General features: G+C 36.8%; 1 protein-coding gene across 1 annotated transcript in view; it reads left to right on the top strand.

The window, feature by feature from the left end:
- The window catches only part of LOC138026462 (ribosome biogenesis protein NOP53-like), a 31,179-nt gene that overhangs the window by 1,092 nt on the left and 15,087 nt on the right, over nucleotides 1–15,000 (top strand). Inside the window, exons 2-6 of the mRNA XM_068873832.1 lie at nucleotides 1,371–1,444; nucleotides 2,534–2,776; nucleotides 8,437–8,492; nucleotides 8,830–8,925; nucleotides 12,601–12,705. Coding sequence (XP_068729933.1) covers nucleotides 1,371–1,444; nucleotides 2,534–2,776; nucleotides 8,437–8,492; nucleotides 8,830–8,925; nucleotides 12,601–12,705 — 574 coding nt within the window. The remainder of the gene's footprint in view (nucleotides 1–1,370; nucleotides 1,445–2,533; nucleotides 2,777–8,436; nucleotides 8,493–8,829; nucleotides 8,926–12,600; nucleotides 12,706–15,000) is intronic.

Here is a 15,000-nt window from a genome sequence, read left to right as displayed (position 1 = left end):
CACCTGTTCGAAACGCATTGCGGCAATTTTTTCCTTTTTCTAACAAATTCTGCCATTTTATAGGCTTCGAAAGTTGCGAAAATCCAAGCATCTTTAGTTCACGACCGAGTCAGAAGGGGAATGGGCCTATTCCTGATGTGACGTCACAATCTACTTTGCATGCATTTTTACAAAGAGTTAATGCAATGTAAATCAGTTTGTGACGTCACATCAGGAATAGACCCACTCTCTTTCTGACTCGGTCGTGAACAAAAGATGCTTGGATTTTCGCAACTTTCGAAGCCTATAAAATGGCAGAATTTGTTACAAAAAGGAAAAAATTGCCGCAATGCGTTTCGAACAAGTGCTAAGATTCATTTTAGCGAAAAAAACATTTTGGGGTTAGGGGCACTTTAATCTCGGTACGTATATAATAAATATATGTACTCCCTCCCAGATGTTTTTACAAAATCACAATTCCAGTATTTCCCTGAGCAGTACCAGCCAATCACAGTAGAGTTTAATTGTCAAATGAAATCATAAATTTTATTGTAAAGTCATGCTGTGTGGTCACTTTGTGTCACAGCAGAGCGTCCAACTCTCATGATAATGGTCGTGAGACTCATGATTTCAGGACTCATCTCACGGTCTCATGGTTTAACTTTGAAATGTCACAGTTTTCCAGAATAAATACAATGTCAATCAGTTACAGCCTAAAATAAAAAATACATATTTATAAAAAAAGTGCAGTATTTGCAGAATTTCTCGTCATTAGGAATCTGGGCCGAGCAAAAACCCTTTGTCTCCTCCAAACGAAAAAAATAACCTCTGGCACCCAGGGTACGGAGCAAAGGGAACGGTCCTCTCAGGACATCAAATTAGTGTGAATTAATGCTTAAAAGATACCAATTATGGCATTTTGTCAAATCTCACTAATTGGGGCCCAAATCTCAAGATGTTTTGGAGGTAACTTTTTGAGACCTCAAGATTTGGGGGCTTTAGATGTTGGAAGGTCTGTCACAGTCAGATTGTTCCATATCCAGGCTAATGACTTGTCCTAGCCCATATACAGAGCATAAACCATTGTTGAGAAAAATTATGGTTAGGTATTGTTTGTATGTCTATTGTTTATTTCTACACATGGTGATTTGGGCTAACACCGTATGGATATTTGGTGTAATATTTGACATACCGCTACTGCTCCTGTTCATGAATTATCTGCAGTATACCAAAATCTACAGCATACAACTTCATTTTGAAGTAACTAACATTAGACAATAATTACATGTATTTTATCAAAATCACTATAATTCCTAGAATGAGTGAACTAATTATAAGGATGTATCTCTTTTGCTGATACATAACACACTCTGGTTAATTGTTCTCAACAGTGGGCCTCCTTCAGAAAAGCCTGATGAAAGTCTGTTTTTTTTTGAAAAGGAAACCAAGGAAATTCCAAAATCTGGTATGAATATAAATAACAGTTTATCTGCTTTAAATTAACCAATGGTTTCAATAAGTACCAACATTTCGTCGGCTACTTCAGTCGGCTACTTTTTTCCCAAGTTGAAGTACATGTAATTAAAGACAGATTCTTTCAAACCTGACGGAGAAATTAACAATTATATTTAAAATTCATCTTGACAATGACAACAGTTGGTAAAATATGTAAAATGTAAAAAAAATGTAAATGCTTTGTTTACAGTGGAAGTGCACTTAGCTATCAAGCTAGTTTACAGGCACTCCACTTTTAACAATGTGAAAGAAACATTATTCAAACTTAACAGAAACTTTATTAAGAACACCAACTGGCAGGAGGCAACCAGTTGGCTACATGTATTTACATGTACAAGGCGTGGTAGAGTTGAATCCGGGACAACCGGAAACAAATCCTAACCAGAGGTTAGAATGGGATTTGAACTCGGAGCAGCCGCATGCAAACCCAATGTCCTAACCACTCGACCACGCTGCCTCCATGTTGGTTGGTTACACAGTACTCTGCTGAAACAGCCGCAAGCTTCAAATTTTATGGAAGCCCGAATAATTATAATGTATCCAAAGAGAACAACAATGAAAACCTTTTTATGTTTTATCATGTGGGCTGGAATTTTTTTCAACTATCAACAATTTTGTTAACTGTACATGTACACTGGTAACAAAATATAATTTTAATCTATGTAGAATGAAATTTATCATGTTTAAATTTTGGGCAGTGCAAATGATTTGTACTGCAACTGCAATCAGCTAGTACAGATAACCTTAAATAATTTTGGCCTCTTTCCATACTATTGTCACCATTAATTTTACTGTCTGCAAACTGCAAAAACTCTTAGAATTATTGAGAAAACTGTAATAGTTACAAAAAGGTACAGTTTACTGCTTGGGACTTGAAATGGTGGTGACCATACAAAGAGGTGACTATCCATGTGCACAGACAGCCTTGCAATTATGTACAGTAATAATTTAAATTGCCATACATGTATTTGTTAGTAGAACCATCAGCATACGTACAAATATGGTCTTTGATAATTTACATGTTCTTTTAAATACACAGGTAAATCGAAAGTGAGATCAAGGAAAAGAAAGCCTTTAATGGTTGATCAGCTTCTTCTTCCAGCAAGCAAGATAAAACCTATTACAAACAAGAAAAGAAAGATTCAAGGAAAGAAAACACAAATTGACAGTTTGAGCGACTCGTCAGATTCAGACGTTGAATCAGAGAAAAAAAGAAGGACATACACTGTCAGAGAAAATAAAACCCAAGCAACACAATGGTTTGATTTGTGGCAAAAAGAAGGTATTAGAAATGTACAGTTACATGTACTTTTTAGGCCCCACTGTTGCTCAAACAATGGATAGCGCTCTCTGCTGGATAAACCACTATCTGCTGGATAATTAATAGGGAAACCAATTGCGCTATCCAATGCATAGTGATTTCTCTGGTGGATAGTGTTATCCACCTTTTGAACAACTGGGGCCATTGCTCTTAACCTGACCATTTCTTCAATTTCCAATATTACAGTATTAAATTGCTAGACTAGTAGGTAGGCAAATTGGTATTTAGCAAACCAAGGGAAGGGGTACTGAAAGGTCTCTTCAAATTTTCAAGTGCTTGTGATTGCAAAATTGTTGCAATTCCTCGCATGCTTGAATTCTCGTTGAAGTTTGCTTGATTGCTCGAAAGTTCGTAAATTGTTCTTCGTCGATGTTTTGGAACAAAAATAATGCTTTTTTACATCGCTTTACTATTAAAAGAATGGGAGTACAACCTCCTCTCATATGCCAAATCGGCGGGGAGTGATAAGAGGCGGCTGCATTTGCAGGCTAAGGCTTTGTATTGTTGATTCATGCCTGGTGAATAACACTGTGTAGCCATGCTGCGGCATACATTATCTGATAAAACAATAGAACAACCGTCTGTTATTTTGGGGATAACCGGCTCCGGGAACTTCCTAAGCTTTCCCATAAAAGTCGCTTAAATTAGAATTCTATAGAAAAAACTAGAGCTATTTGATTGTCAGTAGTGTCAGATCTATTATTAATTAAGTTAAGAGTAGTTCCATTCCAGGTTTGTTTTGACCCATGTTACATGTAGCTCCTTGAAACTCCTCAGTAAAATATGCTACATTTCTTTGAATCTTTTCAGTCATTATTAAACCACAGGAAACTATTTAGTTAGTTTTACTAACCATGAGATACCATGCACAGGAAGCCTATTTCCAGGTAATTGAAATGTACAGTGTAGCTAAATGACCTAAGAAGACTCTAAGATTATGAGATTGTAAAACCAAAATACAAAAAAAAATTTAAAAAACATACATGTACCTTTCATGTCACAAAAGACTTCTGAATCAAATTGGCATGAAAGCGTGTCAACTTAAGACATTCGTGATGATGATTGGTTGAATTGAAAGCATTGCACATTGTGGAACCTGTGGAGTTGCCAGTCGGACAAGTAGGTGTACTTCAATAAAAAGCAACGTAGCAGAAAGCTTACCAAGTAGCTCTAAATACAACTCCAACTTGCTGCTCACCAGTTGAAGTTTTCTTGCTGCTTGCAAGACAAATTTGGTCATTGCTTGTGCTCGTGAAATAAAACACACTGCTTGCATGCTCACAAAGACCATTCATTACCACTAAGGCAGCTGTCCTGACCAAATTTTTAGGAGCCAAGAAAAAAATCTGTCTGAAGAGAGTGTAGTGTAACGTGAAGTGCTATATTTCTATCCCATATGAACCATTTGAGCGTTAGCCCTACTGATGGAACTGGGTCCACACAAGGACAGAGAAAAACTCTGACCAGGGTGGGAATTGAACCCAGGACCTTCGGGTTAGATCTCTGCCGCTCTACCCACTGAGCTACAAGGTCAGATGGAGCAGGCTGTGGGAACTGAAGATGTTAAAGTCACGGCAATTAACATGTACAAGTACAAGGAAAGGTTACGTTTATACAAACGTTGGCTGTGTAGCACTTATATTTTAAACAGAATTAACTGAGGAGAGTGTAGTGTAACGTGAAGTGCTATATTTCTATCCCATGTGGACCATGTGAGCGTTAGCCCTACTGATGGAACTGGGCCCACACAAGGACAGAGAAAAAGTCTGACCAGGGTGGGAATTGAACCCACGACCTTCAGGTTAGATCTCTGCCACTCTACCGACTGAGCTACAAGGTCAGACTGGAGCAGGCCGTGGGAACTAAAGATGTAAAAGTCACGGCAATTAACATGTACAAGTACAAGGAAAGGTTACGTTTATACAAACGTTGGCCGTGTAGCACTTATATTTTAAACAGAATTAACTGAAGAGAGTGTAGTGTAACGTGAAGTGCTATATTTCTATCCCATATGGACCATGTGAGCTTTAGCCCTACTGATGGAACTGGGCCCACACAAGGACAGAGAAAAACTCTGACCAGGGTGGGAATTGAACCCACGACCTTGGGGTTAGATCTCCGCCGCTCTACCGACTGAGCTACAAGGTCAGACGGGAGCAGGCCGTGCATCCTCAGTTCCCATGGCCTGCTCCTGTCTGACCTTACATGTAAATGTCTAGCTCTTGCTACGCCGAATTTGACATTACTCGCTGTACGGAATTTAGAGAAATTTGCTTTTGTCCTCACCTCTCAATAACAGCAACATCAACACAATGACACTACATGTACTGTATCTTCTTCAGAGAGCTGAAGGGTATTCTCTCATTGCGGCAAGGGAATATGAACTCTTTGTGGATATTACTATCTTTGTGGATGTAAAACAAACACTGATATCGAGCAACATTTGCAAGAACGTCAAACTTCACGCTTGAGTGCTGCTACAAATTATTTGTGGAATGAATTTCTCCACTTCAGAAAAACCATTACTGTTTCTAGAAATCTGTGGCCTTGTTTGAGTTCATCATTAAAAGATCTTGGTCTTTTTCGCTTTCGGGGGTTCAGGGGGCGGGAAGTCAGTCCGCTTGAACAGAGGAAGAAAGACGCAGAATATCCCAGTAATTATTCGGAACAGAAATGCTGTCTCGCATGACCGAACACGAGAAATTCAAACAAAAGTCCGAAGCCATGTTTGAATTGGAAACTTGAACTGCTAGATGGGATCTTCTGTAATGACTCATCTTCTCACAGGAGCCACCATTATTATTTCACCGCTGGTGAAGCATCTACTGAAACATAGAAAGAAACTGTATCAATCAGACAAAACTCTTCCTCTTGGCTTTCAGGATATGATCAGTGCTTTAATCAGGGACAACCAGCGATTGGCTGTTTACGTGCAAGGGTTTACGTGCTTGGTGGACTACAGTGAGTTCCATTATGGGAAGGAAAATAACCCAGTGTCAACTGATCAATACCATTATTGACCCTGATGTCATTAGTGAGTATTTCTGTGATATCAACACCGATCCACAGTATGCCTCTCCGACTGTCAGTCGGTCAGTATGTGCTTTCACAGGCCTCCTCAATAAGATTAAGAGAACTGCATGTGGGCCAGATGAGCTACCATTTTGGTTTTGGAGGGACTTTGCTTATGACCTTGCCCCTGTTATCACTGACAACAGACATTGTCCTCTCTTTGGAAACAAGTTGACATTAAGTGTCTACCGAAAGAGTCCCTGTTGACTTCATGTAGCCAACTTAGACCTATCTCTATTACTGCTGTCATCACTCATCTCTTTGCGCAACTACTTTACAAGTACAAATCATAATAAATTATTAGTGAACGCATGTAACAGCTTTATTATGGTACTCTTGACCAATATTTGCTTATCGCCAAGGCCAGAATTCTAGTATGGCTGTAATCAAATGTCAACATATCTGGTTGAAGTGGTTGGATCATGATGCTGACTTTATTAGGGTTTTTTCCTTTGTTTTGATTCTGTGTCGCATAGTATTCTTTGTGCTAAATTAACAGAAGTTAATATAAATCCATATGTTATCAATTGGCTTATCAAGGGTTGTAGTTGCAGATAGCATTCATACCGGTTACTTATCTATTATAATAGAGGGGTCCCTCAAAGCACTGTCCTTGTCCCAATTTGCCAATTCTCTTTTCCATCTTGATTAATGATAGAAAGACTGTTAATCCCTGGAATTTGGTAGTTCAGTTTGCAGCTGATATTACACGTAGTGTCCCTATTATGAATATTAACCTAAAGAAAACATGGGAGCTGTTGCTTAGAGAAAGGAGTACTAGGATCCCTCTGGAACCTCTTGATATGATTGATCGCAAGGATATGCTTACCTTATTGGGGGTCACTTTTGAAGAAAATCATATGAATTGGGACACACAGTTTGAATATACTTGTTAAGTAAAGCCAGCAGTAGGTTATATATTCTTAGGGTGTGTAGATATTACAAATTTAGTATTCTATCAGTGGTTTAGATTTACTTTTTCAAAGTTTAATCTTATCTACTTTTATTTATGGTATTGAAGTTTGGAGTAATACCACAAACCCATAAGGGTTGAAACGTGTAACGGCCCCTTGTGTGCTGGGAAACAAGCTTAATTCTGAATATTCGATTTGCTAAGTACCATATTTGGAACAACAAGAGCGAGGGGTTTCCAAATATGGTACTTAGCACTGAAACATTCAAGCAATCAGTTTGCACTGAATATTCGGAAGCTGTGAACGCGCGTTACACGTTTCAACCCTTATGGGTTTCTGGTAATACCTTATTAGTACGTGTAAGTATTTAAGTAGGATTGATAAATTTTTCGCTAGCCCTTTCAAGTCAGGTTATTGCATTATGCAATACTATATCACTGTTACATTGAAAAGAAAAGACTATTAAAATTTGGCATACAATTACTACATTGTACAGTGCATGTATGTTCAAAGGATATGATTGGCAAATCACAAAAACAACCCATGTGTACAGTGATGAAATGTGAATCATTGTTATTGTGATGAATCTTCAGTGGCTTTTAACTGTTGTGAAACAGAATTTGAATGTAAGTGGTTCAGGTACGTCTGCCTCTCTATTTTACTGGCACTACATTTGTTAGTACAGCTGAAAGGCTCAAAACCGTGAAAGATCTCTAGCAACCCGGGCCTTCTGATATTACGTGATGGTGCGATTTTGCGCAATCGACCTCAAATCGCATCCGATCACACAATTCACGAAAAATCGCATAATTCACAAAAGAACGCACAAAATTCATAAAATAAAACATAAATCAACAAGTTTCTTAGGAGTTCCTGCATAAATACACCATTTTGAAGATGATTTACCTTGGAAAACGGCTTAAAAGCCTAAGTTTGTTACCTTCAATTTCATAAATATTAGAAGTTCAAGGTGTTATTTTGCATGTGGGGGGCCTGGTATGAGTCTCATTCTTAAAGAGTCGCCAATTGGTGTAACACAAACAGGCCCTTTGTTCAGATTAGCAAATCTGTTCAGTAATATAATACTGCACACAAAAACAAAGTGTAAGAAGCTAGTCGTAGCATACAGGAATATTAATAAATTATTATAATGATCATTCATTTGGCACGTTACCTGTCCTTTCAACTTTTAATGTGGTGCACCAATAGTGCAGAAGACCTCATTTTTTTACTTGTCCCAACTAATGTCAATCAAGATTCATAATTACTGTTAGCTTATGTTCAAAATGTCTTTAGGGCAGGAAAAACATGTTTTTTTATCCTGAAACCTTGAAAAACAAGCTTAAAATTGCTCAGAAAAAAATCGCATAATTTACAATATTTATCGCATACTTGGCCTTTCTAATCGCATAATCTGCCTTCCAAATTTCGCACAATTTGCATTCTTTCATTGCACCCTATCAGAAGGCCTGGCAACCATAGCACATTTTTAGCAACCTTCGTGTGGTTTAAGTTTTGAAACCAGTTTGTTTTTATGTTCCACCATCCCAGATTGTGGTGATACATGTACATGTACGTGTATGACAATGGAAAGGTTAAATTTGTTTTAAAAATTGGAACCACATTGTATTTTAGATGCTCAGAATGGAGATGAACATTTCCTGAGGACAACAGGAAGAAAAAGGATTAAGGTACAAACGTAGAGCACTTTTATTTAGAGTACAAATTTTATTCAGACACATGAAAAGTTAATCTGCGTGCTAGATCGAGGATATGAGTCTAGGTTATATTAATTATATTATAACAATTTGTGTATTTGATAATAATACAAGTAATATTTTTGTTTTTCTTTCATCAAGACCAGACCAATATTGTACATGTGAACACTGCATAGTGATACATATTTGTCTTCATTGAAAACTTTAATGGTGCTCTCTCTGAGTCTTGCTTGTCCTGACAAGCAAAAAAAATTAACTATTAATTTTCCTTTTAATATGGAACATTACATGTGCATGCATATACTTTTAGAAACCAAAAACCATCAATCGGAAGACGTCAGATTTGGAAGCCATTGAGGTTTGTGTTCCTGGAGCTTCATATAACCCAACATTTGAGGATCATCAGGTATGACATTCTACGACATACATAATACTTATTATGCAAAAATTGATAATAATATTATTAACAAGAAATTGATATCTATTTTATTTAAAGAAAAGCTTTGTGCTCCCACTTCAATTGTGTATTTCGCCACTGCACAACTCTTTCCAAATATTTTTCTGCCTTAAGCAGCTACTGAGGTATAGAATAACTTATCTCACATGTAAAAGAAGAAGACTGGATACAAGAACAGGCTGCCCAAACCCACAATTCAAGTACTCTTTTTGCATTCTGATTTATAGGGTTTACACAAGAAACATCCATACATGTACACTGTATAATGCAGGGAAAATCAGCTAACACGTATAGTAGAGCGGACAAATAGAAACCATCTGTATTTGTATAATTTGATCCCTTCTAAAAATACCTTTAAAAACAATAACATTAAAAAAACATGTATAATACTAAGGTAAGAATATAAGAGATAGAAAGCTATGGCAATACCATATTAGCTTCCTGTACTCTATATGTGAACTGGCTGCTACATGTATATCAGGGCAGCCTGTGATGCAAAAGAACAAAGTGAAAATACAGGGGAAAACAATTTTCCCTTCCTGTCATTTCTTGTCACTTTTGGCCTGTGTCATCATCAAGCAGAGATGTACTATCCAGGTTTTCAAATTTTGGGGTCCAGCTTATTTGTATTCAATCCGTTGCCTCTTAACTGATGCTGCAGTACTCTTTCAGATTTCTAAATTGCACAAAAAAAGTCATATCCCTCCCCTCGAATATGTACTTAAAATAAAGGGATCAATTTCTTTGAAACTGTTATGCCCTTTGATTCATTGATCAAAATGTATGGGCTGTCAAAGCTCCATCGATCAGATCTGAAAACATCTTGAGGAATCCATGTGCTATAGCTAGTGTTAATTGGCTCCAGTTGATCTCCACAGGAAAAAGAAAAAACAGAACTGAATCTCAAATTTTCCGTAAAACAGCATCATTTTAACACTTGAGGTGTAATTTAGGAACAAAAGAATAAACAAGATTAATATAGGTGATCGATACTAGGGCGTATCTAATCAATTGAAGCTAATAGATTAATCGATAATTACAATTTTTTTATCACATCAATGAAAATCAATAATAATTATAAAAATGAAACGTGAGCCATACTCAGCATACATAATACTTTAAAGAAAAATGGTGAAAGCTGTTCCTTAGCAGATGTCAAAACTAACCTGGAGCTTACCTTGCAATCAACTTTGTTCTTTGTTTTTTGTAAATGACTTGTGAAAGATATATTGAAGCAACCGTGTGCAAAAGCGTGACTTTGTGGACGTGGAACAGTTTGATTACAAAATTTACTTTGTCATATTGTTTAAATATGTTCGATACTTTCAGTTTCTAGGAAAATTTAAAATACTATAGTCAATCTTCAAGAAAGTACCGGTATTAAGGGGATGTTAGTTGGATACATGTGGGCAGCTGTTTAGTTCAAGTGAGCTGTGAGGATCTAGCGAGGATCAACCAGACGCTAGAAATGAACACTTTACGAAAGTGAATCGGCACGACCTCCCTGTTTTTTATCATTGTCGAACAAATCGATAAAGTCAATAGCTATAGCAATTACAAAAATCGATCAAAAGCGATAATCACAAGGATGCAGGCATTCGATTTCTTTTAATTTCCGATATTAGTCAATTGATTAGTATCAATTACGATTGATTATGTTCGATTTCTATCGATTAGTTACGCCCTGTTGATACACAGTTCATTGTCAGCCGTGACTTCACCATGGCCAGTGTTAATTATCAAGCGATTGAATACATTCAAGTTTCATGTTAAACATGTTATTTTCAACACTAACCCCGAAAAAGTTGCATATTTTGCAAAACAAGAACCGAGACAATGACACGAGCGTGCCCAGAATTAATATCAACAGGGTTGCATTTCGTCATTGGATTCTCTGTCATTTCTCTCACGATGAAACAAACCAATGCTTGAAATTCGCTTGGAAAGCATGCAACAAAGTGAACTTCAACTGAAATGTTTAATAATTATCACTGGCAGAGTGTCTCACCTCATTGGCAGAGTGTCTCACCAAAAAAGCAGTTCAGATCACGTCACACAACACAAAATACAAATACAATCATTCAACTAGTTACAAAAATCCGAAAATAACAGCCTCCCTTGAAATTCATTTTAAGGAATTCGATCATTTCTCTGTAGTTTGGCGTTTGGCGTTTGTAATTTGCATAAACATTCGATTTTTTTTCTGCGTCCAATTGGACCCTTTGTTCTACATTCTATGCATCCAAAGGAAAAAACAAGTGCTTCCCAGGACGCAATGGCGCACTCTCGATACAGATCTGATTATTCAGTGGCTTAAAGTGGTACTATGATCAAAAATTTTACCCCTTGATTTTTTGAGTGTATCACATAGAATTCCATGAAAGAACTAAAACGCCATTTACCGTTTGCAAATATCTTCATTAGTTCTGGAGATATTTAAGATTGAAAAATGGGTAAAATATGCAAATAAGATGACTGATGATGTCATACACTCAACCCAATAATTATTATATTGAGTATATAAATAGAGCTACCTTGGTCAATTTGCAGCGCAGGCCATTGAAACTTGGTAGTCTAATAGTTCTACAGGAAACACACCTATGGCTATAAAAAATTCTGTTCCCATGGCAACTCACTCTTTTCCAGTCTCCACCCACTTGATTTCAATACGTTAGTGATTTTCAACTTGAAAATTGTTAAACAAGGCCACAAACGCGAGCTAACAAATTTATATGCTTGCTGGATCATGCATATAAAGTGCTGTTAGCAAATATCAAAATGGAACGCCAAAGGTGGCCAGAAAAGCTTTTAATATGGGGGATGCCATGGTAACAGAACTGTTAAGCTCATATTGTGGAGAACATTTAGTAGAATCATACTGCAAAAAATCAAAAATTTCTGATACAAATTGGCTGAGATATCTCTTTTCATCATATTTGAACAAAATTTGGTTGAGTGTATGATGTCATCACTTGGCTAATTTGCATATTTTAAAAACTCGTATATCTCTGGAACGAATAGAGATATTTGACAAACATAAACAGCATTTTTCTTCTCAAGCAGACTACTTGTTTATGTTTCAAAATGGCTTAGATAGGAAAGATGCGATTTTCGTCATAGTACCACTTTAATTAAGGTTTGATTAACAATTTGGGACAATTCACCCTCTACCATGCTATTTTGCTATATACAGTAAATAAAGTGATTTTTTCCAACATTCCTTGGCACCTCGGAAAAGTTTATCTTTGGAAAAAGTTTGGCCAGGAGTTTAAAAATTTCTTTTTCTGCCAATGTTTGTTAATTATGTAAACAAACAAACAAACAATCAAAAGTAAAAAGTCATAGCTTTTATAGCCAATTCAATGATGTCTCAGCTTTAAAGATGCTTTTTAGTCTTGGTTGCTAAACTTTTATAAAAATGGTGGCTCCTCGAGGTGTCGTTTTGGAATTTCTTCCACAGGATTACTTGCCATTGCTGTTGCTATGACTGTCCTCGTTATCTTCTACAATGTCATGTATTTTGTTATCAGTGTACACTGAATACACACTTAGGTCTCATTTTTGTCTCAAGTACAGTGCATTGTTTAATTACTAACTTTGCCACATGGTTTTGGCTTTAATTAGTCCTTGCTTGAAACTGCTCATCATGTGGAGTCAAAGAAAGTGGAAAAAATGAAGAAATTAGACAGAAAACTCCAGTTATTGACTCCAGAACAAGCTGCCAATCTGGTAAGATAAAATAAATTGTACACAGACTGATCAAGGTGATTCATGTGTTTGGTTATTATACATTATTGTGGCCCTTTTTCCTCAATTTCAAGTTTAAAAGACCTTAATCACTCTAAACCAACCTAAACCGGCCATAATTAGTATTTTACTGTCTAACACCAGACAATTTTACTTGTCAATGGGGAACCCCCAGGAGTCAATGGCTTAACCAACATTGTTACCAGACAGTGAGTACATTTATAAAAAATGCAAGCAATCATTTCCATACATGTGTACTCTGTACGTTATGTACTCTAATTATTATTTTCCCATTCACACCTAATAAAGTGCTCCCAGTTGACGAGTAAAATGGTCTGGGATTAGAGTAAAATCAAAAATATAGCATGATTTAGCCAAGCCTAAATATGGAGCTCCCTGGTTATTTACTCTTTCTTCCTGTAGGGTTAGTGAAAATAAAAGGTTTCAAATTGTCCGTGTTTTGATGTTTCTGGTGGCTGCTTTAATAATTAAATCATTTTCTTTGCTTTCTTCTGTAGAAAAATTCATTGCCTAACTAGTGAATTCCATGGTACATTTTACGCTAAATACCGATATCGCATAAATCACGAAGCGATGAGTACGATATCAGGTTTTTGAGGGAAATTTACATGTTGTTCTTTGGAATTCACCAGTTTCGCAATGAATTTTTCTTGAACCGCATACACCGAATTCATAAATGGCAGCCAACCTGGGTCGAGTTAGCAGCCAAACATGACATGGAGGCGTTTTAGGATAAACACACAGTGTTTTTGAGGAGGAAAGGAGAAAATGAACAATGGACGTGCGGAAACTTACTTATAGACTATCATTAGGTTAATTAATAAGTTTGAGGTGGAAAGTAAACAAAACAAAACAGTGACATGGTCCACTACAGCTAAACAGGAAGTCATTCTCGGGCTTTGGATGTAAGCAGATAAACTTTAAGCTTATTTCTAAAGCTTTGGAGAGAGGAGGCATTTTTTATATGTTAAGGTATTTATTCCAATTATCGGCTGCGGCAAATCTAACATTGAATTTGCCATATTTAGTTCTTGGCCGAGGTATAAACAGATTTTGGTTTGATCTTAAACGTCTACAATATTGATGGGCCTCTCTGATGTTTGTGAAATAGGTGGAGTCATAAATATCAGTAAGCAAGTTATTTTGAGACAGTACAGTACGACAGATGTGAATAAATTAAACTATAATGTAGAATTTTATAATATTCAAGATAAGATAGGAAGGAACTTTATAAATAATACCAACACATTTAGATCCTCAAGAGTTTTCCCATCTGCCAGCTGGTTGGGACAAAATGATGCTTCCCAGTCGCTTTTACCAATAAGTTGTTCATTTCTACCTTTGTAAAAAGCTGCATTTTCTCCACCAAAGAGCACCTAATACTTTAAGCTTTCGGACAATTTTGCCTCAGTTTTGTTTAAGAAACCTCACCAGAGTTTGAATCAACAACAGCACAACTCGCACCCTGCTGGCCAACTTTTCGCTTGTCTTTCCCTTGAATGATGTATTCTTCGACTCTTAAAAAGCAATAGCAACAAAAAGAAAAACAAGAGCTCCTTTTAATTTCTTCAAACAGATTGCTTGATTTTACACAGTTATGACATAAGCCTAAGCCAGATCGAACGATGTGAGCTTAGTAAAGTTTAAAATTTACCCCTTTACAATTTGAGTTTTACGCAGAATCATTCCAACATTACAGCCAAAACCGTAGCCCATCATTTTTTAATACCAGCTACCTTCTACCACTTAAAGAAGAATCAGGAATGCAATTTTCCGCACATCATTCCTTTATTTTCTCCTTTCCTCCTCAAAAATACTGCGTGTTTATCCTACAACGCCTCGATGCTATGTTTGGCTGCTAACTCGACCCAGGTTGGTGTATGAGTTTAGGTGCTTTACACAAATTTTTGCTTTACACGCGCTAGTGAAATTTCCCCCTAATTTTACAAGAACTCGTTGCGATTATGTCTTCATTATGTGAGTGCAAAATTTTTTGTCACTGTCGAGGCACATCGAAAACCAGTTGAGCTAACGGATTAAGAGGCACTTGTTTTCTCAAATTATTGAGCAAAACAAACAAACAAATCAACTTTTTCTTGATGTCTAAAAGAGTACAGACGGTTTTAAGTGCCCAATGAAAGAATTTGTGGAGTAATTTCTGCCACTAAGTATGAGCTATTACTGGTAATCTGTTTTGCCGTTGTCGTTCTCTTTCGCTCTCTTTTCGTTTCTGTTCTAGACATAGGTCCTCCAGGC

Source organism: Montipora capricornis, chromosome 12, assembly GCF_036669925.1.
Source record: "Montipora capricornis isolate CH-2021 chromosome 12, ASM3666992v2, whole genome shotgun sequence".
Lineage (NCBI taxonomy): Eukaryota > Metazoa > Cnidaria > Anthozoa > Scleractinia > Acroporidae > Montipora > Montipora capricornis.
The sequence above is the reverse complement of the archived record's forward strand: the minus strand, read 5'-3'. Positions and strand labels throughout refer to the sequence as shown.